Raw genomic sequence first — 27,967 nt, 5'->3', positions numbered from 1 at the left:
GCAAAAAGGTGAAGTGAAATCGAAATGTTTCTCAATCTCATCTTGAAGTTAACATACATCAGTAATATAAAATATTTGGTGGTTCACTGCAGGGGTTCTCAAACTTGCGCCACACCCTGACAAAAGTCACAACCTCTTGAAGGGAGATGATCACAATTCTTACAGCATTTTTGGATTATTAATGTTCAGGGCAGTGCTCCCTAGTGGTTGCACCTGGTTTAACACCTCTGAAGGAGCCCTTCAATTTTAACTGAATCGATATTCAGCAGGACGCATGGAAATGTGGTACCCTTGGTGCATATGTTTGTTTCGATTAGCTCTTGTATTTTCAAAATAAAATAAAATGTTTAGTTTTACTCATCTGTGCTGTACTTTAACATCCAATTACAGCACTATGCTAGCCATTTTATTCTGTAATGATAATCAGGCAACATCTAGATATGCAGCTGATGAGTTTGTTTCGACTTGGTCAATTCCAAGAGTCTGCATTAATTCAGTAAACTTGAAGTTAGATTCAATGGATCTTGCGTTTCAATTCATATGGTTATTGTTACCTGCTATGACTAGAAGAACAAACTTGTATTTATATAGCACATTTCACAACCTCAGCACATTCTAAAGCACTTCGTAGCCAATGAGTTACTTTTGAACTGTAGGCATTGTTGTAATGTGGGGAAACGCAGCAGCCAATTTGCACACAGTCAAGTCCCACATACAGCAAAGAGACAAATGATCAGATAATGTTTTAGTGATGTTGGTTGAGAGATAAATATTAGCCAAGACACTGGGAGAACTCTTCGAATCTTTTACCTCCACCGCAATTTAACATCTGAAAGACGCCATCAACGATAGTGCCGCACTCCCTCATTACAGCATTGAAGTGTCAGCGTCTGATTATGTGCTCAAGTCTCTGGAGTGGAGCATGACCTCCTGACTTAGAGGAGAGAGTGCTACCGCTGAGCCATGGCTGACACCTGACTACAAGGAGAACGCAGCCATTCCAAAAATGTTTAAAGAATTGTGATCGTACTCTTCCAGCAGAATCATAGCAGTTAAAATTAGGGATTGAAAATAATCTTTTGATCCTACAATGATAAATCCAGACAGACATTCAAACCAGCCAAGAATATATTGATCCAAAAATAATTAGAATACTGAAGTTACTGTCTGCCAGTACTAGATTTGTATTAACGATTTAGACTTTGGAATCGAAAACACAATTTCCAAATTTGCGGACACCATCAAATTGGGTGAGGGGGCAGGGGAAGAGTCAATACTGAGGAGGACTACAACAAATTACAAGAGGACAATAATAAACTTGCAGAATGGGCAGATAATTGGCAAATGAATTTCAACAGAAGTGTAAGGAATTATACGTTTTAGTAAGAAAAATAAGGAGGTCACGTATTACTTGGGAAGTAAGAATCTAAATGGGATAGAGAAGCAAAGGGATCTGGGAGTACAAAAATCATTAAAAGTAGTGATGCAAGTTAATAAGGCCATTAAAAAAGCAAACCAAGCACTAGGGTTTATTTCTAGAGGGACAGAATTGAAAAGTAGAGAAATTATGCTAAACTTGCATCGAACCTTGGTTGGACCACACTTGGAGTGCTATGTACCCTTCTGATTGCCATATTATAAAAAAGGATATAGAGGCACTGGAAAGGGTGCAAAATTGATTTACAAGGATGGTACCAGAACTGTGAGGTTATATTTATCAGGAAAGAATGAACAGGCTGGGTCTCTTTTCTCTTGGAAAGTGAAGGCTGAGGGGTGACCTAATAGAGGTTTTTAAAATTATGAAAGATTTTGACAGCGTGGATACAGAGAGTGTGTTTCTACTTGTGGGGAAGAGCAAAACTAGAAGCCATCAATATAAGATAGTCACCAAGAAATCAAATTGGGAATTCAGAAGAAACTTTGTTACCCAGAGAGTGGTGAGAATGTGGAACTCGCTACTACAGGGAGTAGCTGAGGCAAATAGTATAGATGCATTTAAGGGGAAGCTAGATAAGCACGAGGGAGAAGGGGAATATAGAGGGTTATGCAGATACAGCTAGATGGAGAAAGATGGGAGGAGGCTTGAGTGGCGCATCAACGCCGACATGGAATGGTTGGACCAAGTTGTCCGTTTCTGTGCTGTATATTCCATGTAATTCTATGTAACATACCAAGTAATTTTGATGGTGACTCCATCTATTTCTTTAATAAATGAATAAAAAAAGTGTGTGTTCTTTTTTTCTTATTCATTGCCATGTCTGTGAGTTGCTTTTCATGTAAAGTTTCTTCCCCCTGTATTAAAGTGCGAGAATCAACAGTTTATGTCGGGAGGTTGTTGGGGAGGTGTCCAACAGTGGTGGGTCAGTTTCAATGTGTTAATATTTTATAGAAAGAGAACTAATTGTTCACCATGTGGCACCTTAAAGAGAAATAATTGTTATTTCTCTTTAAATCATTCTTGATAAGATTATTTAAGCAGTTTAAGTAAAGGGGAAAAGTTAAATATTTGGGATTCTGTTGGTTTAAAGAAGAGTAAAACAAGGTTACACTGCAGTAGGAGTAAATTGGCACAGCAGGCAGTGGAAACCAGTTTTCTAACCAATCAGCAGGGGTGACTCATTTGGCTGTAAACAAACAAACAGTATAAAAAGACCAGGCTAGTGAGAGTCATCAGAGAGTGCTGTGAGTTAGGGTAAGTGGGGTGTTAGGTGCTCTTTTCAAACTTTAACTCTGTGGGTTGTAGTTAATAAGGCCTTTCTGGTGCAGAGTGACTGTTGGTAAACCATTTAACTGGTGTAATTAGAGGGATTGATTTAATTTAAATCCAATTAATTAAAGGGGATACTAGCATCTAAAATTGGGCAGAGGGTGTCCATAACAAACAATAAAAAATGTAATTAATTACATAGAATGGAGGTGATGTGTTACTGTTGCGAGATGTGGGAGCCGGTGGACCCCATTGAGGCTCACGGTGATTACGTCTGTGACATGTGTCTGCTGCTACAGGAACTCCAGCTCCGCGTTGATGAGCTGGAGTCTGAGCTTCAGACACTGCGACACATCAGGGAGGGGGAGAAGTACCTGGACTCTGTGTATCAGGAGGTGGTCACACCTATGAAGTTAATTAATTCAGATGTAGCCCATGGTCAGGGACAGGACGGTGTGACTACGAGTGAGGCAGGTACGGGGATCCAGGAGGTAGAGCTGGAGGAGCCGCAGCCCTTGCTCTTGTCCAACAGGTTCGAGGTTCTTACTTCCTGTGGGGACAGGAGCAGGGACTGCAGGGAGGATGAGCAACCTGGCCACAGCACCGTGGAACGGGGGGGCCATTCAAGAGGGGGGAGCAAATAATAAAAATGACAACAGAGAAGGTCATAGACTTAGGTAGCAGTGGGGAAATTAAAAACCAGAGCGTGTCAGGAAGGGGCAGAAGGTATGGAGTAAAAGGTAAAGTAATAAAAAGGGCAAAAGCAGGAACTAAGTGTCACAAAACATCTTTGAAAGTTCTCTCTCTGAATGCACGTAGCATTCGTAACAAAATAGACGAGTTAATGGCACAAATAACTACATATGGGTATGATCTTGTGGCCATTACAGAAACATGGCTGCAGGGTGACAATGCCGGGGAATTAAACATACCAGGTTATTTAACGATCAGGAAGGACAGGCAGGAAGGAAGGGGAGGTGGGGTGGCTATGTTAATAAAGGAAGGAATCACTGTAATACAGAGAAATGATATTGGGTCAAAAGATCAGGCTAATGAAACAGTTTGGGTGGAGGTAAGGAATAATAAGGGGAAAAAAACACTAGTGGGCGTAGTCTAAAGGCCTCCGAACAGTTGCAACTCTGTTGGACGGAGTATCAATCAGGAAATAGTTGAGGCTTGTAATAAGGGAACATCTATAATTATGGGGGATTTTAACTATCATATTAATTGGACAAATCAAATTGGGCAGGGCTGCCTTGAGGATGAGTTCATTGAGTGTATTAGGGATGGGTTTCTTGAGCAGTATGTAACTGAACCGACCAGGGGGCAAGCAACCTTAGGTCTGGTCCTGTGTAACGAGATGGGATTAATTAAAAATGTCCTAATAAAGGATCCCCTTGGAGTGAGTGACCATAACATGGTTGAATTCCATATTCAATTAGAGGGTGAGAAGGTTGGATCTCAAACAAGCGTGCTAAGCTTGAATAAAGGAGACTATGAAGGTATGAGAGTGGATTGGGAAAATAGATTAAAGGGTAAGACGATACATGATCAGTGGTGTACATTTAAGGTGTTATTTTACAACTTCCAAAAAAAATATATTCCACTGAGAAGAAAAGGGTGTAAAAGAAAAGACAGCCATCCGTGGCTAAGTAAAGAAATTAAGGATAGTATTCGACTAAAAACAAGGGCATATAAGGTAGCCAAATCTAGTGGGAGGATAGAGGATTGGGAAAACTTTAAAAGACAGCAAAAAGATTGATTAAGAAAGGGAAGATAGATTATGAAAGTAAATTAGCAAAAAATATAAAAACAGATAGTAAGAGTTTTTATAGTTACATAAAAAGAAAAAAGGGTGGCTAAAGTAAATGTTGGTCCCTTAGAGGATGAGACCGGGAAACTAATGGTGGGAAATATGGAGATGGCAAAAACACTGAATGAATATCTTGTATCAGTCTTTACAGTGGAGGACACGAAGAATATCCCAACACTGGACAAACATGGGGCTATGGGGGGGGGGGGGGGGGGGGGGTGGAAGAGGAGCTAAACACGATCAAAATCACTAAGTGGTACTCGGTAAAATAATGGGACTCAAGGCGGATAAATCACCTGGACCTGATGGCTCACATCCTAGGGTCTTGAGGGAAGTGGCGGTAGGGATTGTGGATGCATTAGTAATAATTTTCCAAAACTCCCTGGACTCAGCAAAGGTCCCGGCAGACTGGCAAACTGCTAATGTAACACCCTTATTTGAAAAGGGCAGTAGACAGAAGGCTGGAAACTATAGACCGGTTAGCGTAACATCTGTAGTAGGTAAAACTTTGGAGTCCATTATTAAGGAGACAGTAACAGGACATTTGGATAATCATAATTTAATAGGACAAAGTCAGCATGGCTTTATGAAGGGGAAGTCATGTTTGACAAATTTGCTGGAGTTCTTTGAGGAAGTAACATACAGGGTGGATAAAGGGGAACCAGTGGACGTAGTGTATTTAGACTTCCAAAAGGCATTTGACAAGGTGCCACACAAAAGATTATTGCTTAAGATAAAAAATCACGGGATTGGGGGTAATATTCTGGCATGGATGGAGGATTGGCTATCTAACAGAAGGCAGAGAGTTGGGATAAATGGTTCATTCTCAGACTGGCAATCAGTAACTAGTGGTGTTCCGCAGGGGTCAGGGCTGGGTCCCCAACTCTTTACAATCTATATTAACGATTTGGAGGAGGGGACCGAGTGTAACATATCAAAGTTTGCAGATGATACTAAGATGGGAGGGAAAGTAGTGAGTGAGGAGGACATAAAAAACCTGCAAGGGGACATCGACAGGCTAAGTAAGTGGGCAGACATTTGGCAGATGGAATACAATACTGGAAAGTGTGAGGTTATGCACTTTGGCAGGAAAAATCGTAGAGCAAGTTATTATCTTAATGGCAAGAAACTGGAAAGTACTGAAGTACAAAGGGATCTGGGAGTCCTGGTGCACGAAACTCAAAAGGTTAGTATGCAGGTGCAACAAGTGATTAAGAAGGCCAATGGAATGTTGGCTTTCATTGCTAGGGGGATAGAATATAAAAATAGGGAGGTATTGCTTCAGTTGTACAAGGTATTGGTGAGACTGCACCTGGAATACTGCATACAGTTTTGGTGTCCATACTTAAGAAGACATACTTGCTCTCGAGTCAGTACAAAGAAGGTTCACTCGGTTAATCCCGGGGATGAGGGGGTGGACATATGAGGAGAGGTTGAGTAGATTGGGACTCTACTCATTGGAGTTCAGAAGAATGAGAGGCGATCTTATTGAAACATATAAGACTGTGAAGGGGTTGGATCGGATGGATGCGGGGAGGATGTTCCCGATGATGGGTGAAACTAGAACTAGGGGGCATAGTCTTAGAATAAGGGGCTGCTCTTTCAAAACTGAGATGAGGAGGAACTACTTCACTCAGAGGGTGGTAGGTTCATGGAATATGCTGCCCCAAAAAGCTGTAGAAGCTACATCATTACATAAATTTAAAACAGAAATAGACAGTTTCCTCGAAGTAAAGGGAATTAAGGGTTACGGGGAGCGGGCAGGAATTTGGACATGAGTCTAGGTTCGGATCGGACATGGCCCTGTGGGTAGCGGAGCGGGCCCAGGGGCCGCGTAGCCTGATCCTGCTCCTATTTCGTGTGTCTAATTCTGTTAGATTCAGGAGATGGTTCTGTGATAGTAGATTGGCGGTTAGAATCAGATCAGCCATGATCTTATTAAATGGCAGAGCAGGCTCGAGGGGCCGATTGGCCTACTCCTGCTCCTATTTCTTCTGTTCTTATTTATCAATCACACACTTATTTAGGAAACAACATAAGGGAACAAAATTAAAATATTCCACTACTGTTTAAAAGGTTGCATCTCTGTCCAGATCAGGCTGCACTGCAAACTGTACTCACAGGTACGTTTCCACTACTCACTGGTGCAGAGGGTTTTGACCCGTTCCATTTTTCATCTCAGTGCCTCCAGTGGTTTGAGAATCAATGGCCCAGTAATTCCGTTCCAGACGCGTGAGTACCCCGACCATACTCACGCGTTTGGAACGGAATTACTGGGCCAACATTTTACGTCAATAAAATGAAAAATTTAACAATTGCACGATTTGCCTCCTCACATCTGCGACTGAGGGTCCAAGGAGGTGCATTGCGCAAGAGGTCATCGTCGTACGTGTCCTCACACTGTTCCCTTTCGGGAACTGTATGAAGTGGTGGAAGGATTTCTGGCCACGTTAACGCTCCTTCCGTGACCATAACCATCTACATACCAGCCATTAGGGTGGTTAGTCCTATGGCGTGAGGGTTTTACAGGCTCCCACAACCCATCTGAGGGGGGGCGGGGCCACCCACACCCGCGGACGCAAGTATCCCACTGGATGTCCACCCAGAATTTATAGTTGGAGCTCCGACTCCACTTGCCAGGACTGTCTGGAGCGGGGTTCGAAACCCTACTCCTTCTGGCCCAGCGGCGGGGATGCTTACCGCTACGCAAAAGGCCCACTCTGCGCAAAAGGTGACACCCATACGTTTCCTGTGCCTTTTCCCTCCCTGTGACTGGAGCCCTATGCTGCCACTTGAAAGACCAAGCTATCATCTGTCCTTTTTGCGGCGCCTTGGACTTCTCATTACCAATGATGAGCAGGCGCTGCGCCTCCACCTCGTTGAGGAGATTGCTGAGGTCATCATCAGTTCAATTGCGAGTTCTTTTAATGCCACGAATTGTGCTCATTCCAGCCATTTCACGTTGCTAATCGGAGTGGGCCTTTGGCGTAGCGGTAGGATCCCCGCCGCTGGGCCAGACGGGGTAGGGTTTCGAACCCCGCTCCAGACAGTCCCGGCAAGTGAAGTCGGAGCTCCGGCTCTAAATTCTGGGTTGACATCCAGTGGGATATTTGCGTCCGTGGGTGTGGGTGGCCCCCCCTCCTCGTATAGCTTGTGGGAGCCCGTAAAACCCTCCCGCCATAGGACTAACCACCCTAATGGCTGGTACAAAAGATGGTTACGGTCACGGAAGGAGCGTTAATCACGGCCATAAATCCTTCCACCACTTCATACAGTTCCCCAAAGGGAACAGTGTGAAGACACGTATGACGACGACGTTGCTAAATAAATAAATGGAATGAAAAAAGTTCTCAGGGCTTTTAAAAGTCTTTAAATTGCTTTAATTCTGTTTAAAACTACTTCAGATTCTTCAAAATAATGTAAACGTTTATAAAAGTTACCAAAAGCTTCATAAAAATACCAAAAACCTATTTGAAATGCTGCTCTGCATGTAAAAATGCTTTGCAGCTTGTGAGAAACATTGGGGCCGTGTCCTATTAAACTGAGACCTCAAGGGGCATGTCTCAGTTGCACAGCGCGCTCCAGGCTTCGCGTTGGCTGCACTCCTGGGCGGTGTGGCGTCAGACGCTGCCCGGGATTCTTCTCTTTCAAAAAGGAATTCCAGGCGTCCCTGGAGGTGAATGGCAGGTGCGTCGGGTAAGTGCAGATCGGGGGCTTGCACGCGCGGCAAGCCCCCGATCCGAATTTCTGCCCCATTGATTTATCACAATGCACAAAATTCCATTCACACATGCAATGCTTTTAATCAGCACAGATTGTTCTCCAAATCACTTTCATTACTTGGGAACGTCTTGTGAAACAAACCTGCAGTTTACCCCATAATCTGCACTTGTCACATCCAACACAGTCCATTATACGAGAGATATTCTTAAAATGGAGCCTGAATTCCTCCTATGAAAAAGGATTAAAAATCATAATTCACTAGAATTTAACTTTGTACAGTCAGGCAAGATTGATTTCAGTTAGCACAAGTCGAGCACGCAATATTTGAATATATATATATCAGATCTCTTGTGATATGCTCATTGCAAGTTGGAGGCGCATGTATTTCAGTGGCATTCTAGGTCATCATTTGTATTCTGTTTTGTGCCATCTCAGAGTCCTGTCTTTATTTTTCTGTTGTTTAAGTCAGGTGCTCGAGTGTCTAGCTTCTACTGTGCACTGCGCCATGTGCAGCATCAGAGCACAAAGAGATTCTCCTACATTCAATGTCTCTTCTCCAATTAAGCAACAGTGCCTCTGCTTTGAATGCTCGCTGAAGGTTGCTGATATGAATCCAGGCTGTGCTGGGCCGATTAGAGTGGCAGCCACTAAATATAGAGCAATTGGCAATAACAGCTTGCAGTTATATAGCACCTTTAACGTAGAAAAACATCCCAAGGAGCTTCACAGAAGCATAATCAGATTAAAAATCAACACCAAGCCAAAGGAGGAAATATCAGGTGTGACGAAAAGAATGGCTAAGGAACTGGTTCTTAAAGGAGGAAAGGAAAGTGGATAGGTGGAGATTTAGGGAGTGAATTCCAGAGCTTAGGGCCTAAACTGCTGAAGGCAAGGGCAAAAGTGGAGGTGAGGGAGTGGTTGAGAAAATCAACAGCTGCAAAAGTATAGGTGGTGACTGGAGGGCCAAAGGCTTGGCAGTTTGAGTTTGAAAGCGCAAGTGAGTTGTGGCAGATGCAGAATGAAGTGGAATTGGAAAGGGGGTAGGAGAATGTAGGTGCTGAAGGATACAAGGAAGTGGTCAGAGAGGATGACAGGAGTAGGGAGGCCACACAAAATGGCAGGATCAAGTGGGTGGCTGTGAATACGGACAGGAGAGTATATATGGAGGCAGAGATTAAGGGTGGGCAGTGAATTCAGGAGGGTGAAGGGAGCAGAGATGGAAATTCGAATCACAGAGGATGAGGAGTCCCTCAGTTCAAAGCCAGAGAGAGGTTATGTCAAGGAGAGACTTGGAGTGGGTCTTGGGGTTGGTAGACAATGAGCATTTTGAAGGAGATACCAGAGGGGTGGAACAAGATGAGGTGCTCGAAAGAGAGAAGGTAGGAGAGCAGTAGGGGGAAAGACCAATGCAAGATTTGGTGATACGAGCCACACTGCCACCGCAGCGGTTTGGGCAGGGCAGGTGGTGGAAGCTATCGTCGTGCAGGGCATAGAGGGAAGTGGTGGGTTTATCCAAGCCTGGGATGGCAGCAGCAGAGCAGGCAGCCAGAGAGTAGTGATGGGCTGGGTAGGGAATTGTGGGGTGGGAGGAAGCAAAAAAGCCCTGTAGAAATCAGACAAATACAGTAGCATTTGTATGGAACCCAAAATGCAGGGACTACACAAAGATGGGAATTCTGAAAAAAAGTTTTGCCAAATCAGAAAAGGATGGATGGTATAACTTTTAATCAATCACACAAAACTTTCTAAATTAAGTTTTGTACATTATAAAGAAACCTTCTGAATTATTTTGTATAATTAACGTCCTTAACGTAAGATACTACGCCAACATTTTACCTTCAGTGTTTTAGCCTCTTTCTTGTTGCCTGCAAACATGGACTTCTCATCAAAATGCATAGGAAATGACCTATTGAAAAGGAAAATGAGTTACAGTATTCAGAGTAAATAAAATAAAGGTACTGATTTGACTTAAAACACTTTCCCAATTTTTTTGCATGCAGGTGAATGAAGTAAGAGAAAATTTGCTTTAATCTACCAACTGCCAATAATAGTTATATGTTTTTAAGTTCTATACATTACACAGATTTGTTAAATGGAAAACTTTTAAATGTCAAAATATAAACAACATTGAAACAAATTCCCCAAGCACTGCAGTAATGTATCACAAATATCAAAAGCACAGTGGGAGGGATGGATAAACAAAGCTCGCACTGGTATGTGAATCTGGAACTAAAGAACCACAGTTAATCAAACACCATTTATTGCCGAACATATTAAAATATTTTTTTTAATTTTTTTTAATATTCGTTCATGGGATGTGGGCATCGCTGGCAAGGCCAGCATTTATTGCCCATCCCTAGTTGCCCTTGAGAAGGTGGTGGTGAGCCATCTTCTTGAACCACTGCAGTCCATGTGGTGAAGGTACTCCCACAGTGCGGTTAGGGAGGGAGTTCAAGGATTTTAACCCAGCGACGATGAAGGAACGGCGATACACTTCCAAGTCAGGATGGTGTGACTTGGAGGTGGTGGTGGTGTTCCCATGCGCCTGCTGCCCTTGTCCTTCTAGGTGGTAGAGGTTGTGGGTTACGGAGGTGCTGCCGAAGAAGCCTTGGCGAGTTACTGCAGTGCATCTTGTAGATGGTACACACTGCAGCCACGGTACACCGGTGGTGGGGGTAGTGAACGGGGTGCCAATCAAGCGGGCTGCTTTGTCTTGGATGGTGTCGAGCTTCATGAGCGTTGTTGGAGCTGCACTCATCCAAGTGGACAGTATTCCATCACACTCCTGACTTGTGCCTTGTAGATGGTGGAAAGACTGGAGAGTCAGGAGGCGAGACACTCGCCGCAGAAACAGCTGAAGATGGTTGGGCCTAGGACACTGCCCATAAGAACTCCTCCAGTGATGTCCTGGGGCTGTGATGATAGACTTCCAACCACCTTCCTTTGTGCTAGTTATGGCTCCAGCCAGTGGAGAGATTGCCCCCCAGATTTTCATTGACTTCAGTTTTACTAGGGCTCCTTGATGCCACACTCGGTCAAATGCTGCCTTGATGTCAACAGCAGTCACTCTTTTGTCCATGTTTGGACCAAGGCTGTAATGAGGTCTGGAGCAGAGTGGCCCTGGCAGAACGCAAACTGGGCATCAGTGAGCAGGTTATTGATAGCACTGTCGACGACACCACCTTCCATCACTTTGCTGATGATTGAGAGTAGACTGATGAGGCGGTAATTGGCCGGATTGGATTTGTCCTGTTTTTTGTGGACAGGACATACCTGGGCAGTTTGCCACACCTGGGCAGTTTGCCACATTGTCGGATAGATGCCAGTGTGATAGCTGTACTGAAACAGCTTGGCTAGAGGCACGGCAGCCTGGATGTTGTCGGGGCCCACAGCCTTTGCTGTATCCAGTGCACTTGGCCATTTCTTGATATCATGTGGAGTGAATCGAATTGGCTGAAGACTGGCTTCTGTGGTGGTGGGGTCCTCAGGAGAAGGCCGATATGGATCATCCACTTGACACTTCTGGCTGAAGATGGCTGCAAACGCTTCAGCTTTGTCTTTTGCACTCACGTGCTGGGCTCCACCATCATGGAGGATGGGGATATTCATGGATCCTCCTCCTCCCCCCATTAGTTGTTTAATGGTCCATCATCATTCACGACTGGATGTGGCAGGACTGCAGAGCTTTGATCTGATCCGTCGATTGTGGGTTTGCTTAGCTCTGTCTATAGCATGCTGCTTCCGCTTTTTAGCATGCATGCAGCCCTGTGTTGCAGCTTCCCCAGGTTGTCGGCGCATTTTTATGTATGCTCTTCTACAACTCCTTACTGAACCAGGGTTGGTCCCCTGACTTGATGGTAACGGTAGAGTGAGGGATATGCCGGGCCATGAGGTTACAAGTGGCCGAATACAATTCCGCTGCTATTAATGGCCCACAGCGACTCATGGATGCCCAGTTTTGAACTGCTAGATCTGTTCTGAATCTATCCCATTTAACACGGTGGTAGTGCCACACAACACGATAGATGGAGGGTGTCCTCAGTGTGAAGACGGGACTACGTCTCCACAATGACGTGCGGTGGTCACTGCTACCAATGCTGTCATGTACAGATGCATCTGTGACAGGTAGATTGGTGAGGATGAGGTCAAGTAGGTTTTTCCCTCATATTGGTTCTCTCACCACCTGTCGCAGGCCCAGGCTAGCAGCTATGTCCTTCAGGACTCGGCCAGCGCTCAGTCAGTAGTGGTGCTACCGAGCCACTCTAGATGATGGACATTGAAGTCCCCCACCCAGAGTACATTCTGTGCCTTTGCTACTCTGCTTCTTCCAAGTGGTGTTCAACATGGAGGCGTACTGATTCATCAGCTGAGGGAGGGCAGTAGGTGGTAATCAACAGGAAGTTTCCTTGCCCATGCTTGATCTGAAGCCATGAGACTTCATGGGGTCCAGAGTCAATGTTGTGGACTCCCAGGGCCACTCCTTCCCACCTGTATACCACTGTGCTGCCACCCCTGGTGGGTCTGTCCTGCCGGTGGGACAGGACATACCCAGGGATGGTGGAGGAGGAGTTTGGGACATTGGCTGAAAGGTATGATTGTGTGAGTATGACTATGTCAGGCTGTTGCTTGACTAGTCTGTGGGACAGCTCTCCCAATTTTGGCACAAGTCCCCAGATGTTGGTGAGGAGGACTTTGCCGGGTCGGCTGGGCTGGGTGTGCAGTTGTCGTGTCCGTAGCCGGTGCCAGGTGGTCTGTCCGGTTTTATTCTTGTTTTTTGTAGTGGTTTTTTACAACTGATTGGCTTACTAGGCCATTTCAGAGGGCAGTTAAGAATCAACCACATTGCTGTGGGTCTGGAGTCACATAGCCCAGACCAGGAAAGGATGGCTGATTTCCTTCCCTAAAAAGGACATTAGTGAACCAGATGGGTTTTTCAGACAATCTGATAGTTTCAGGGTCACCATTACTGATGCTAGCTTTTTATTCCAGTTTTATTTAATTAACTGAATTTAAATTCCCCAGCTGCCGTGGTGGGATTTGAACTCACATCTCTGGATCATTAGTCCAGGCCTCTGGATTACTAGTCCAGTAACATAACCACTATGCTATCGCTCCCATATTATTTTTCACAATATAAGAGCAAAAAATACATAACACACTCCCATTAATAATAATAAAAAAGGAAACTATGTACTGGTCAAAGTCCTCAATTCTGGCTTATAGGGGATAGTACTAAAAATGGACCTAAAGAAAAAAATAACCTGTGGGGACAACCAAAGTACATTGTTCACACAGCCTATCTTCTGCTTACATGTCAAGCATTCAGGCTCAAATGTAGCAATTCAACTGAAGTAAAATGTGCTTTAAAAAGTCAGCAATACTGATTATAGAAAGGTAAATTGGTATTTTTATCCCTAGATACATTTTTGGACTATTTTGTGGTAAGTTTTGTCTTCACATCTTAGTGCTGAGACACAAAATATGTATGAACAGCAGAATATCATTCTTGCCAGTTAGCACTGAATTCTGCAATACAGGAAACTTTGTTATATCCGGCACTGACGGGACCGAGCTGTTGCCGATCTATCGAAACTGCCGGACATACAAAGCTAATGTTGAAGCATACGGAGGTTTTCATCTCCGTATCTGACAACAAACACTGTTGCTTAGCAACAGCTTGTAAACAGTCAGCCCGTACCTTGGAAGCGTCTCTGTAGCTTAGCAATAGCTTCAGAGAGACTTTCCAGAGCCCGACTGTTGAAAACTTAGCCACGAGAAGAAAAAAAAACCTAACAAAACGGCTCCTGATTTCTGCCGGTAGATCGAGGTTTCCGGACATACAACCTCCGGATAAACCAAAGTTTCCTGTACTTCTGTTACCATCCAATTTTCTCCCAAATGCTGACTGCCCTTGGGGTGCAGCTCCACAGGCAGTGCCAGCCTTCCAGTCCCTCGCCCATGTGATCTTTCTTCATATGTGAGCCTAGACAGCGAGTGTCAGCAAGTTATTTGGTTGAGAGTCTAGGCATCAGCGCAGAGCCCAATCCTGTTCTCACCAGACAGCCATACATACACATTTTCCTGCACGAGCAATCAGGAGCAGGAACCCTGGCTCATTTCCCTCTCTACCTCAGAGAAGGAGAGTCTGTGGAAGGAGCCAAAGACAGTGGCTGCTGTTTTCCCAATGTTAAGCTGGAGAGAGCTATAGATCATGCAGGTGGCTTGCCATATGAAAAGTTGTCTGCACCCTTTAGATAAGGACAGGGAAGTAAAATATTGCATCACATGATTGAGCCATTTGCCAGTGAATGACCAGATAAATTGTGCACAATGTGCGCTCTGCACTCAGCATCCAGATGATGAAAAGGAGAATTTTACCAGAGGGAACAGTAAAGATAACTTGGTAGGGATGATAAAACCTCAAAATTGCAGGAACAAGGAAGCTATTGAGCACAGATACGTTAAGGTGAATGATAGCCTAGAGGATAGGAAGTTAGGAGTTTGGGAGAGTGTTGAAAAGGAATGGGGTTTTTCTTCCCAAAAAAGGGAAGAGGGTGAGTGTAGGTGTTTGAAGCAGGCAGCACATGGATGTTAAGGAAAATGAGGAATTGATCAGAAATGCCTTTGTGAAAGACACAGATCTCAGAGGTGGCAAGACCTCTTGGATGATAAGGTCAAGGAGGCAGTTTAAGGAGTAAGGAGAGGAGCAAGGAGATTCCAGCTTGGAAGTCAGCAAGTTAGTTTTAATGATAGTAGAAAAGAAAGATTTTGAAGAAGAAATGAGAGACGTGGTAGAGTGAAAGATGCTCAAAAGGGGATAGAGTAGAGTAAAGTGCCAGGTCAAATAGGACCTTATGAGGAGAGCCGTGCCACCAAGTTTTGGTAAAGTCCAGGGTATCAATGGCCTGATCTAGGATGAGGTTGTGGATAATGAGTGCCTTATTTTCAAGCAAGCATACATTGTTAGAGGTTGATCTGGAATGGATGGGTAGGAGACTCACAGAGCTGGTCAGGTGGGAGGAACAGCGAGGAGGTTGTGGCCCGGTGTCAATTTTTGTCTGATTACCCTTCTGTGAAGCGCTTTGGATCATTTTACTACATTAAAAGGAGCTATATAAACACAAGTAGTTGTTGTCATTGAGAGGTTTGTTCCCAGGGGAGGCAACCATAGGTAAAATGTAACATTTCTCCCTGAATATACCCTCATTTTAGATATTACATAGAATTTTACAGCACAAAACAGGTCATTCAGCCCAACAAGTCTAAACCAGTGTTTATGCTCTGCACGATAAGATATCAATTTAATCTCAGAAACAATACAATTCAAGCCTGATTAGCTAGGATTAATTATGTCCAGCAGGAGCAGAATCACTGGATCATCCATATCTAAGCTTGTGCTCACAACCTGCGAATAGGGTGTGCTGTCATACAACAACTGAATTTGATAAATCAAGTATCAACCAAGTTAATTTTGATAACTGAGGGCAGAATAAATATTAGGTGCCAATTCCATTTGCTGTGTGAAGATTAAAGCAGTGGCGAGAGGATAAAGAGCGGCCCGAGAGTGGACCTGAATTAAAGCAGCGGCATCGCGAGGCTCCGATTAAAAAATAACAGTGATGTCACAGGAGAGCAGGTAGGTGATTGGTTGGCGAGTGTTACAGCTCTTTTTTGCTCTAAGTTAGGGAAGGGGGTTAAATTAAGAGCTGAGAAACTGTAACTTGCTAGTACTTTAATAACTTCAATAACTTTAAATACAATTTAACTTAAACAAAATCAAACAATAAACCCAAAATATCGATTGAATAAAATCTTTAATTAATTAATAAATAAAACAAGGTTAGACATGGCATGGCAGGTGGCGTCGTAACTGCAGCATGTGGGAGTTTGTGGAGAGCATCGCGATCCCGAGCAACCATATCTGCAGTAAGTGTCTGCAACTCAAGGAACTTCGGCTCCGAATTGTTGAGCTGGAGTACGAGCTGCAGACATTGCGATGCATCAGAGAGGGGGAGAGTTACCTGGACACTTTGTTCCAGGAGACAGTCACACCCTTCAGGTTAAGTAGTACTTTAGAGTTAGTCAGTGGTCAGGGACAAGAGGGTGTGACTGTGAGTCAGGCAGGTATGGGGACCCAGGATGTAGTGATGGAGGAGCCTCAGTCCTGGACCTTGTCCAACAGGTACGAGGTACTTTCTACCTGTATGGATGAGGAAAAGGACTGCAGGGAGGATGGGCAAACTGACCATGGCACTGTGGTACAGGGGGCCATCCAAGTGGGGGGAGAAGGAAGGAATGTGGGGGACAGTATAGTCAGGGGGATAGATACTCTTCTCTGCAGCCGCGAAAGAGTGCGCTGAAGGCTGTGTTGCCTGCCCGGTGCCAGGGTTAAGGATATCTCCTTGCATCTGGAGAGGAACTTGGGAGTGGGAGGGGGAAGGATCCAGTTGCCGTGGTCCATGTAGGAACCAACGACATAGGTAGAACTAAGAATGAGGTTCTGCTGAGGGAGTTTGAGGAGCTAGAGTCTAAATTAATCAGAACCACAAGGGTAATAATCTTTGGATTACTACCTGAGCCACGCGCAAATTGGCATAGGGTCAAGCAGATCAGAGAGTTAAATGCGTGGCTCAAAGAGTGGTGTGGGAAAAAGGGGTTTCAATTCATGGGGCACTTGCACCAGTACTGGAAAAAGAGGGAGCTGTTCCGTCGAGACAGGCTCCACTTAAACCGGGCTGGGACCAGTGTCCTGGCGAATCGAATAACTAGGGCTGTAGGTAGGACTTTAAGCTAAAAAAGGGGGAGGGGTCAGGTGAAGGGAAATTTAGAAAATCAGAGAAAGGTCAAGGCAATAGAGCAGTGTAGCGATTTGGGTAAAAATAAGCAGAGTGTGATAGGAAGGGACAGAGATTTTAATGTTAGCAGTGCAGCAGAGAATAAAACCAAGGCAGGGAATAATGGTAAGAAAATTTAATTAAAGGCTCTTTATTTGAATGCACAACGCATTCGTAACAAGATAGACAAACTAGTAGCACAAATGGGTTTGATCGAATAACCATTTGAGGGCAAAGAGCTTGAATTCAGAGACTTTGGCTGAGAGGTAGCAATCTCACCAACAATAAATTGTAGTCCTCTAGAGAAACTTTACTGACACGGAGTGGTTGAAGCGAATAGTATAGATGCATTTAAGGGGAGGCTAGACAACCATGAGTGAAAAGTGAAGAGGGTTATGCTGATAGATTTAGATGAGGAAAGACAGGAGGAGGCTCATGTGGATCATAAACGCCGGCATGGACTGGTTGGGCCGAATGGCCTGTTGCTGTGCCGTATATCTTATGTAATGTAATCCATTACAGAGACATAGTTGCAAGGTGGCCAAGGTTGGGAACTAAATGTTCCAGGGTACTTGATGTTTCGAAAAGACAGGCAGAATGGAAAAGGATGACATAAGGGCAGTAGCGAGAAAGAATCTTGGTTCGGAAGATCAGGAAGTAGAATCAGTATGGGTGGAGATAAGGAATAACAAGAGGCAGAAAACATTGGTAGGAGTAGGATATAGGCCCCTTAACAGTAGCTATACCGTTGAACAGATTAATCAATCAAGAAATAGTAGGAGCTTGCAACAAAGGTAACGCAATAATCTTGTGGGACTTAGTTCATGGAATGCATTCGGGACAGTTTCCTAGAACAATATATGTCATGGAACCAACCAGGGAACAGGCTATTTTAGATCTTGTATTGTGTAATGAGATGGGGTTAATTAGCAATCTCATAGTAGATCTTGTATTGTGTAATGAGATGGGGTTAATTAGCAATCTCATAGTAAAGGGTCCTCTGGGACAAAGTGATCATAATATGATAAAATTAAGGTGAAATTCTGAGAGTGACTTACCTAAGTCTGAAACTAGAGTCTTAAATTTAAATAAAGCCAATTACATAGGTATGAGGGGCGAGTTGGCAAAGGTAGATTGGAAAAATAGATTAAAAGGTATGGCGATAGATAAGCAGTGGCTAGCATTTAAAAGAAATATTTCATAATTCTCAACAAAAATACATTCTATTGAGAAACAAAAACTCCACGGGAAAAGTGATCCAACCGTGGCTAACTAAAGTAATTAAGGATAGCATTAGATTGAAAGAAGCTTATAATGTTGCAAAGAATAATAGTAAGCCTGAGGATTGGGAGAGTTTCAGAAACCAGCAAAGGTCGACCAAAAAATTGATAAAAAGGGAAAAAAATCGAATACGAGAGAAAACTAGCAAGAAATATAAAAGCAGATTGTAAGAGTTTCTATAAGTATGTAAAAAGGAAGAGAATAGCAAAAGTAAACATTGGTCCCTTAGAGGCTGAGACAGGAGAAATTATTATGGGGAATAAGGAAATGGCAGAAACAAACAAATATTTTGTCTCCGTCTTCACAGTAGAAGACACAAAAAGCATACAAAAAATGGTGGAGAACTAAGGGTCTAATGAGGGTGAGGAACTTAATGTAATTAATATAAGTAGAGAAAAAGTACTAGAGAAGCTAATGGGACTAAAAGCCGACAAATCCCCTGGACCTGACGGCCTACATCCTAGGGTTCTAAAAGAGGTGGCTGAAGAGATAGTTGATGCATTGGTTTTGATCTTCCAAAATTCCCTAGATTCTGGAACTGTCCCAGCAGATTGGAAGGTCGCAAATGAAAAATTGCTATTAAAGAAAGGAGGGAGAGAAAAAAAACAGGGAACTACAGGCCAGTTAGCCTGACATCAGTCGTCGAAAAATGCTGGAATCCATTGTTAAGGAAGTGGTATCAGGGCACTTAGAAAATCATAACATGCTTAGGCAGAGTCAACATGGTTTTATGAAAGGGAAATCGTGTTTGACAAATTTATTAAGAGTTTTTGGAGGATGTAACTAGCATGTTAGATAAAGGGGAACCAGTGGATGTAGTATATTTATTAAAGTTATTACATAAGATTAAGGCTCATGAGGTTGGGGGTAATATAGTAGTATGGATAGAGGATTGGTTTAACGGACAGAAAACAGAGAGTAGGGATAAACGGATCTTTTTCAGGTTGGTAGGCTGTAACTAGTGGGGTTCCACAAGGATCAGTGTTGGGGCCTCAGCTATTTACAATCTATATTAAATGACCTAGATGAAGGAACTGAGTGTAATGTATCCAAGTTTGCTGAAGGTACAAAGCTAGGTGGGACAGTAAGTTGAGAGGAGAACACAAATAATCTACAAAGGGATATAGATAGACTAAGTGAGTGGGCAGTAAGGTGGCAGATGGAGTATAATGTAGGAAAATGTGAGATTATTCACTTTGGTAAGAAGAATAGAAAAACAAATATTTTTTTAAATGGTGAGAAACTTTCAAATGTTGGTGTTCAGAGAGATCTGGATGTCCTCATGCAAGAAACACAGAAAGCTAGCATGCAGGTACAGCATAAGAACATAAAACATAAGAAATAGGAGGAGTAGGCCATTTGGCCCTTCGAGCCTGCTTCGCCATTCAATGAGATCATGGCTGATCTTCTCCCTAATCTCCACTTTCCGGAACTATCCCCATATCCCTTAATATTCAAAAATCCATCAATCTCTTCAATATACTCAACGACTGAGCCTCCGCAGCCCTCTGGAGTAAAGAATTCCAAAGATTCACCACCCTCTGAGTTAAGAAATTTCTCTTCATCTCAGTTTCAGAATAAAGGGTCGACCATTTAGGACTGTGACCCCTGGTTCTAGACTCCCCAGCCAGGGGAAACATCCTCCCTGCATCTACCCCGTCAAGCCCTGTAAGAATTTTGCATATTTCAATGAGATCACCTCTCATTCTTCTAAACTCTAGAGAATATAGGCCTAGTCTACTCAATCGCTCCTCATAGGACAATCCCCACATCCCAGGAACCAGTCTGGTGAACCTTTGTTGCACTCCCTCTATGGCAAATATATCCTTCCTTTGGTAAGGAGACCAAAACTGTACACAATACTCCAGGTGTGGTCTCACCAGGGCCCTATATAATTGCAGTAAGACGTCCTTACTCGTATACTCAAAATCTCTTGTAATAAAAGGCCAACATACCATTTGCTTGCTGTACCTGCATGTTAACTTTCAGTGATTCATGTACAAGGACACCCAGGTCCCTCTAAACACAAACATTCCCCAATCTCTCGCCATTTAAAAAACTCTGCTTTTCTATTTTTCCTACCAAAGTGGCTAACTTCACATTCCTCCACATTATATTCCATTTGCCATGATCTTGCCCACTCACTTAGCCTGTCTATATCCCCTTGAAGTCTCCTTGTATCCTCCTCACAACTTACATTCCCACCCAGCTTTGCATCAGCAGCAATCTTGGATATATTACATTTGGTCTCATCCAAATCAATGATGTGGTTTGTGAATAGCTGAGGCCCAAGCACTGATCTTTGCGGTATCCCACTATTTATAGCCCGTCAACCCGAAAATGACCCGTACACTCTGTTTTCTGTCTGTTAATCAATCCTCTTCAGTCCTAAATGGCTGACCCCTTATTCTGAAACTGTGACCCCTGGTTCTAGACCCCCCAGCCAGGGGAAACATCCTCCCTGCATCATCCATGCTAGTATATTACCCCCAATATCATGAGCCCTAATTTTGTTTAATAATCTCTTGTGTGGCACCTTATCGAATGCCTGCTGAAAATCCAAATACACCACATCCACTGGTTCCCCCTCATCTATTCTGCTAGTTACAAACTCAAACTCAGATTTGTCAAACACTATTTCCCCTTCATAAATCCATGTTGACTCTGCCCAATCCTATTATTATTTTCTAAGCGCGCTGTTACCACGTCCTTAATAATAGATTCTAGCATTTTCCCTACTACAGGAAACTGTGTGTTATCCAGAGGCTAAATGTCCTGCAAGTTCGAGCCACCGGCAAAAATCATGAGCCGTTTTGTTAGGTTTTTTTCTTCTCGTGGCTTTTTTTTACCCCCCCCCCCCCCAAAACAGTCAGGCTCTGCAAAGTCTCTCTGAAGCTGTTGCTAAGCGACAGAGGCGCTTCCAAGGTACGGCCGACTGTTTAGAAGCTGTTGCTAAGCAACAGTGTTTGTTGCCAGATACGGAGCTGAAAAGCTCCATATGCTTCAACATTAACGCTGGTTTGTCCGGCAGTTTTGAGGGAACAGCAACAGCTCGGTCCCGTCAGTGCCGGATAGCACAAAGTTTCCTGTACTGATGTCAGGCTAACTTGTCTGTAGTTCCCAGTTTTCTATCTCCCTCCTTTCTTAAATAGTGGGGTTACATTTGCTACCTTCCAATCTGCAGGAACCATTCTAGAATCTATGGAATTTTGGAAAATGACAACCAATGCATCAACTATCTCTATACTCAACTCTTTCAAAACCCTAGGATGTAGGCGATCAGGTCAAGGGGATTTATCGGCTTTCAGTCCCATTAATTTCTCCAGTACTACTTTTTTTTACTAATAAACATCTTTCAGTTCCTCATTCTCGCTAGACCCTTGGTTGTCCACTATTTCCGGGAAGTTTTTTTTGCGTCTTCTTCCGTGAAGACAGACACAAAGGGCTCGAATTTTCAAGCCCCGTGCAGGGAAAATTGCAGAATCGGGGGGCAGGAACTCATCCCGCCCCCAACCCGCCTCCGTGCCAATGTCCCAGGAGGCGGGTATCCGAATTGTGCTGGGAGCCACCTCCCCGAGGCGGGAAGGGGATTAGTGCCAATTACCTGCCTGTTAACAGGTAGTTAACAGGCAGTTTTTTGCCTAATCCCTATTTTTAGCCCTGAAGTGTGGGCTTCCTGACGGCTCCAAACCACGCCAAGTTAACGAGGCGGACCTTCGGTCTGAAGGGGTTGGAGGGGTCGAGATGTCCGTTGTGCAGGTGAGTGATGGGTGCCTGTGTGCAGAGGCAAGTGTGTGAGGTAAGTGCAAGATGTTTTAATAAGTTTTACTTACCTTTACTTTCTCCTGCAGGCTTCCTTCCTTCAGTTCTCGGGAGTCCCTCAGTTCACCGGCACAGAAAGCAGAATGGCCGCTGAAATGTCAAAAGCTGCAGCCTCTGCTTTCTGGTCTGGAGAGCTCTCTAACTGAGTCCGAGTAGAAGGATTCAAGTTAGAAGACAGGTTGTCAGTGTTTGACAGCTTCACAGAGCTGTCAAACGCTGATTTTTCATGTCAAAAGCTCTTGACAGATGAAATGTCAATCGCTGACGTCACCAGTAACCAGGTGTCCCTTAATTGGCCTGCTGAGCCCGCTGGGCGGGCTTAACAAGGTCAATCAAGGGAAAATAGCGTGGGCTGGCCACAAGTCGACGGAGACGGGACTACAACCCAAAAAGTGGGAGTCCCGCCTCCATCACGTCCCCACTGACAAAATCCAGCCCAAAGTATCTGTTTAATTTCTCTGCCATTTCCTTATTCCCCATTATAATTTCTCCTGTCTCTGCTTGTAAGGGACCCACATTTTTCTTTTTACATACCTATAGAAGCTTATACAGTCTATTTTTATGTCTCTCACTAGTTTACTCTCATTCTATTTTCCCTTTCTTTATCAATTTCTTGGTCCTCCTTTGCTGAATTCTAAAATCCTCCCAATCCTCAGACTTACTACTCTTTTTGGCAGCATTATAAGCCTCTTCCTTTGATCTAACACTAACTTTAACTTCTCGTTAGCCACGGTTGGACCACTTTTCCTTTGGGGTTTTTGTGCCTTAAAAGGAATGTATATTTGTTGTAAATTACGTATTAATTCTTCAAATGCTAGTCATTGCTCGTCCACTGTCATACCTTTTAATGTAGTTTCCCAATCTACCACAGCCAGCTCGCCTCTCATACCTACGTAGTTTGCTTTGTTTAGATTTAAGACCCTAGTTTCGGATTGAGCCAAGTCACTTTCAAACTCAATATAAAATTCTATCAATCATATTATGGTCACTCTTCCCTAAAGGCCCCTTTACTGTAAGGTTATTAATTAACCCTTTCTTGTTGCACAATACTACATCTCAAATAGCCTGTTCCCTAGTTGGTTCCTCAACGTACTGATCTAGAAAACTATCTTGCATACATTCCATGAATTCGTCCTCCACACTGTTACCGCAAATTTGGTTTGCCAGTCTATATGTAGATTAAAGTCCCCCATGATTACTGTATTACCCTTGTAACATGCGCCTCTAATTTCCTGATTTATACTCTGCCCTATATTACAACTACTGTTTGGGGGCCTATAAACAACTCCCACCAATGTTTTCTGCCCCTTGCTGTTTCTTAGCTCCACCCAAACTGATTCTAATTCTTGATTTTCAGAGCCAAGATCCTTTCTCTCTACTGTCTTTATCCCATCCTTTATCAGGGCTACTCCTCCTTCTCCTTTTCCATTTTGCCTATCCCTTCTAAAAGTTAAGTACCCTGGAATATTTAGTTCCCAACCATGGCCACTTTGCAACCTCGTCTCTGTTATTATGGCTATTAGATCAAACCTGTTAATTTCTATCTGCGCTATTAATTCATCTATTTTGTTGCGAATGCTTCGCACAGATATAGTGCCTTTAGCTTTGACTTTTTCCCTGATGTCACTTTAATCACGGATGCCTTATTACCTTTGTTACTCTGTCCCTTCCTGACCCACTCTGCTTATTTTTACCCAAAACTCTACTCTGCGCTAGAGCCTTGATAATTCTCTCGCTGCTTTTAAATTTACTCTTTCCTGAATCCTCCTGCTCCTGCCCCCCACCCCCCTTCATTAGTTTAAAGCCCTGTCTACTGCCCTAGTTATTCGGTTCGCCAGGACACTGGTCCCAGCCCAGTTTAAGTGGAGCCCATCCAAACGGAACAGCCCACTCTTGCCCCAGTACTGGTGCCAGTGCCCTATGAACCGAAACCCCTTCCTCCCACAGCACTTTGAGCCACGCATTTAAACCTCTAATCTGGTTGTCCCTCTGCCAATTTGCACGTGGCTCGGGTAACAATCCAGAGATTACCTTTGAGGTTCTGCTTTTTAATTTGAATCCTAGCTCCTCAAACTCCTCAGCAGAACCTCTACCTATGTCGTTGACACCTCTACACCTCACTCCAGCTCAAAAACTTGAGTTGAAGTTCTGCAAGATGCAGACAGTTACTGCAAACGTGGTAGTCCGGGATCACAATGCTCTCCACAAACCCCCCACATGCTGCAGTTGCGGCACACCGCCTGCACTGCCTATATGACCTTGATTTATTTAATTAAATTTGTAATTAGGTAACTTAGTTTAGTGTAGTTTCCTGACTACTTACTTGATCTAGATTAAGTTAAGGGTACTGAAATTAATTATCTACCTGTAACACAAAGCAGTACAAGTAGTGTAGGCAAAAAGCAACAACTCCTTCCATCTCTTCTCCAAATTCCCACTCTTTCCAAATTCCCAACCAAAGCACTCTGTTCATGTCCACTCTGTGCAAACCCATTGCTGCTTCTTTCCTTCCCACGTTTTGAAACTGAATTTTAAAATTACAGCTAAAAATGAAGCAATAATTTTGTAATCAGTAACTTTAAACAGAATCATTCTTGTGTCACATGCCATTATTTAAAGTATTTTTCTTACTTGGTTTCATCAAGAACCTCCAACAGCTGCTTTTTGGTAATTGTATCTTCTGTTGCATTTCCAGTGTACAAGTCGACAATCGAACGTTCAAAATACAGAGCTACTTTGGATAAAGCTCTCAGTTGAATTAAGTACAAAAAATAAAGGTTTTTCAACCTTCTTGGGCCTTCTCCTTTTGTTTCAGTAGGGTGAAACCGACATTGGAATTCTTCTAAATTTGGTCCCCATCTAGTTCTTCCCCACCCATCTGAAACAAGTCAGATAATAGTTAAAGTGACACATTCAGAATGATATCAATTATAACACATTTCAACATAGTATTATAATTAGATGAACAATATGACTGCAACTGGTCAATGAATGCACATAATTTTGCAGTGCGTAAAGACTGTCTGGTAAGGTATAACATGTATTCACTGCACCGAATTCCCGTCACTCTTCAATCCAGCAGCCTACGCTCAATGAAATGGCACACTCTGCATCAGTAATAGTTATTGCTCTTTTGTTCCTTATTGAACAAACTCAGTTGAAAAAAAAGCAGTGTGTGGGGTGGGGAGTTGGAGAATGATCCATCTGTGCTATGGTGCGATTACTAGAACCTGTATTACTATTGCAAAATACATGGTTAGGAGATATCATTGCTAAATTTATGTTTCCTTAAAGCACAAAAAGCATGGGGTTCATTTTTACCTTCACCAGTTGGGCAGTAAACTGGTGCAGCAGAACGTATTTCAATGGAAGTGAAAATCAGGCAAGTTCCACAGCGGGCCAACAATCCACTCTGCCAGATTACTGTCCATGTAGTGAAAGTGAAAGGGAAAAGGACTTCCTACCAGAGCTATTTTGAGTATCTTCTTCTGGTTTCACAGTTTACAACGACATATTAAAAAAAAAAATCCTCATTACATGCTGCGCCTTTAAAAACAAATTGAAGTATCGCCAGTTCATGGAGAAGGCTGTTGCTGTATTTGCCAATGTTGTATCCGTGTGTTAAGAGACACAGAAGGCAGGAGTTAGTTTCACAGGTGTTTACTGAACATAGTCTGGAGGTGAACTAACTGATACCACACAATAGACAGGCTTATATAGCTCGAGTGGCCATTACCGGCATTACAGTACACAGGGGGCTCTTAAAGACACATACACTACAATTCCTCCCCTTTCAGCCAACCAGTACATATTTTAAGTAATTAATTACATGTTACAAGAAAAATAATCTACACATTGCTGCAGTTAATCAATTATAAGTCAGTCTCTCTGGAGGCTTCCCGACTCGGTCCGGATAACGCCTCGGTGGTGTAGTAGTTTCTGGGGGTGTAGTAGGTTCTTTTGGCAAGGCTGATTCGGCTTGAATGCCAGTGTCGGGTTCATCTGGTTCCAGTATCACCGGATCGGAGGTAGATACTATGGGTATCTCTATGTGGTAAACCACTGTTTGTATTCCACTGTGTACATGCCTGGACATGCCTCGGCTGGCCTCGGCTGACTCCTCCCACAAGTCCTAGTATAAAGGTGACTGCTCCCCAGCCCTTTGTATTTCTGGACCGGTCGACCACTCGAGGCAGACCTTCATTCTTTTGTTAATAAAAGCCTTTAGTTACTCTCTTAACTCTCAGTCTTTTATGAGTAATTGATAGCGCATCAATTTTATTAACAACATTTTTATAATGGAGAAGATCCTCACACCAGCATGCCTGGACTTAGATCATCGGGAGGCGGACTCATCCACCAAGTTTACTCACTGGCTTATGTGTTTCGAAAAATTCCTGACCGCCTCCGCAGCAATCAAATCGGACGAGGACAAACTGGATGTCCTGACCTCCAAAGTGAACCACCGAGTGTACTCGGTCATCCAAGACGCGACCTCGTACGCGGACGCTATCAAGCTCCTCAAGGACCAGTACACGCGCCCAGTGAACGAAGTGTACGCCAGGCACCTTCTGGGGAGTCGTAAACAACAACCTGGGGAATCGACCGTGGAATACCTTCAGGCACTGTCTGTGCTTGGCCGGGCCTGTGGTTGTAAGGATGTAAAGGCCGCCGTGTACACAGAGGAACTTATCCGGGACGCTTTTGTAGCGGGCCACAGATCCAATTACACCCGACAGCGACTGTTGGAGCAGAGTGACCTCGACCTCAACAAGGCCTCTGAACTCGCACTATCATTGGATGCAGCCTACCGGGGCATGGATGCCTACTCCTCTGCACCGTGGACGCCGCAGGGAATGACAGCCTGGGACACGGTAGGACCGCCTCATAGCGCCGTGCCACCCCAGCAACGGCCCAACTACCGCAGCAGTGTCCCAAGGCCAGACAGCAGTGCCCCAAGGCCAGAAATGCTACTTCTGTGGCCAGGCAAAACACCCCAGAGCGCGCTGCCCGGCGAAAAACGCGATCTGCTCGGGCTGCGGGAAGAAGGGACACTACGCTAGCGTCTGCAGGGCCAAAGCCACCCCGAACCCCAGCAGCGCCGCCGCGTGTGGGCCATGCGGGCTGCCATCTTGGGCCTCCCCGGCCATGTGCGAACCACCGGTACAGCAGCCATTTTGGACGCCTCCAGCCACATGGGGATCATGGACGCCGCCATCTTGGACGACAGCCGGAACGCAGCAGGCCCCCAACACCGCCTCATCTGATATCCGCAGCGACACACCGACCCCTTCGCTGGCATCCGTTACACTGGACCAAGCGAGACCGCACCAGCTGGCCAGTTCCACAATGGACATTAAGGTAAATGGCCACGATACAATCTGCCTTTTTGACTCTGGGAGCACGGAGAGCTTCATCCACCCCGACACGGTGCGGCGTTGCTCTCTCCCAGTCCTGCCTGCGCACCAGCGGATTTCTATGGCCTCCGAGTCCCAGGCGGCGGACATCGGCGGCTACTGCGTGGTGACACTCGTAGTAGACGGGACTGTGTACGATCATTTTAAACTTCTGGTCCTGCCCGACCTCTGCGCTGCCGTCCTGCTGGGGTTAGATTTTCAGTGCCACCTTAAAAGTGTTACGATGGCGTACGGTGGACCCCTACCCCCACTCACAGTCCGCAGCCAGCAGCTTCCAAATTGCCCGCCGCGCACCAGGTGCAACCTCTCCACACTCAGAGTCACCCCCCCCGCCACTGTTTGCTAACCTCACCCCCGGCTGTAAGCCCAT

The 27,967-nt window shown here is 44.4% G+C and overlaps 1 protein-coding gene across 5 annotated transcripts in view; it reads right to left on the bottom strand.

The window, feature by feature from the left end:
- The window catches only part of ero1b (endoplasmic reticulum oxidoreductase 1 beta), a 275,013-nt gene that overhangs the window by 160,859 nt on the left and 86,187 nt on the right, over positions 1-27,967 (bottom strand). For all 5 annotated transcript variants that reach the window (XM_085996681.1, XM_085996682.1, XM_085996679.1 and 2 more), the window contains exons 12-14: positions 24,812-25,058; positions 10,080-10,149; positions 8,385-8,471 (exon numbers count right to left, since the gene is read on the bottom strand). In XM_085996681.1, coding sequence (XP_085852807.1) covers positions 8,385-8,471; positions 10,080-10,149; positions 24,812-25,058 — 404 coding nt within the window. The remainder of the gene's footprint in view (positions 1-8,384; positions 8,472-10,079; positions 10,150-24,811; positions 25,059-27,967) is intronic.

The sequence above is a fragment of the Somniosus microcephalus genome, chromosome 9 (assembly GCF_052327205.1).
Source record: "Somniosus microcephalus isolate GS21.2 chromosome 9, FLI_Smic_1.0, whole genome shotgun sequence".
NCBI lineage: Eukaryota > Metazoa > Chordata > Chondrichthyes > Squaliformes > Somniosidae > Somniosus > Somniosus microcephalus.
Note: the sequence above shows the minus strand (reverse complement) of the source record. Positions and strands in the feature narration are given on the sequence as shown.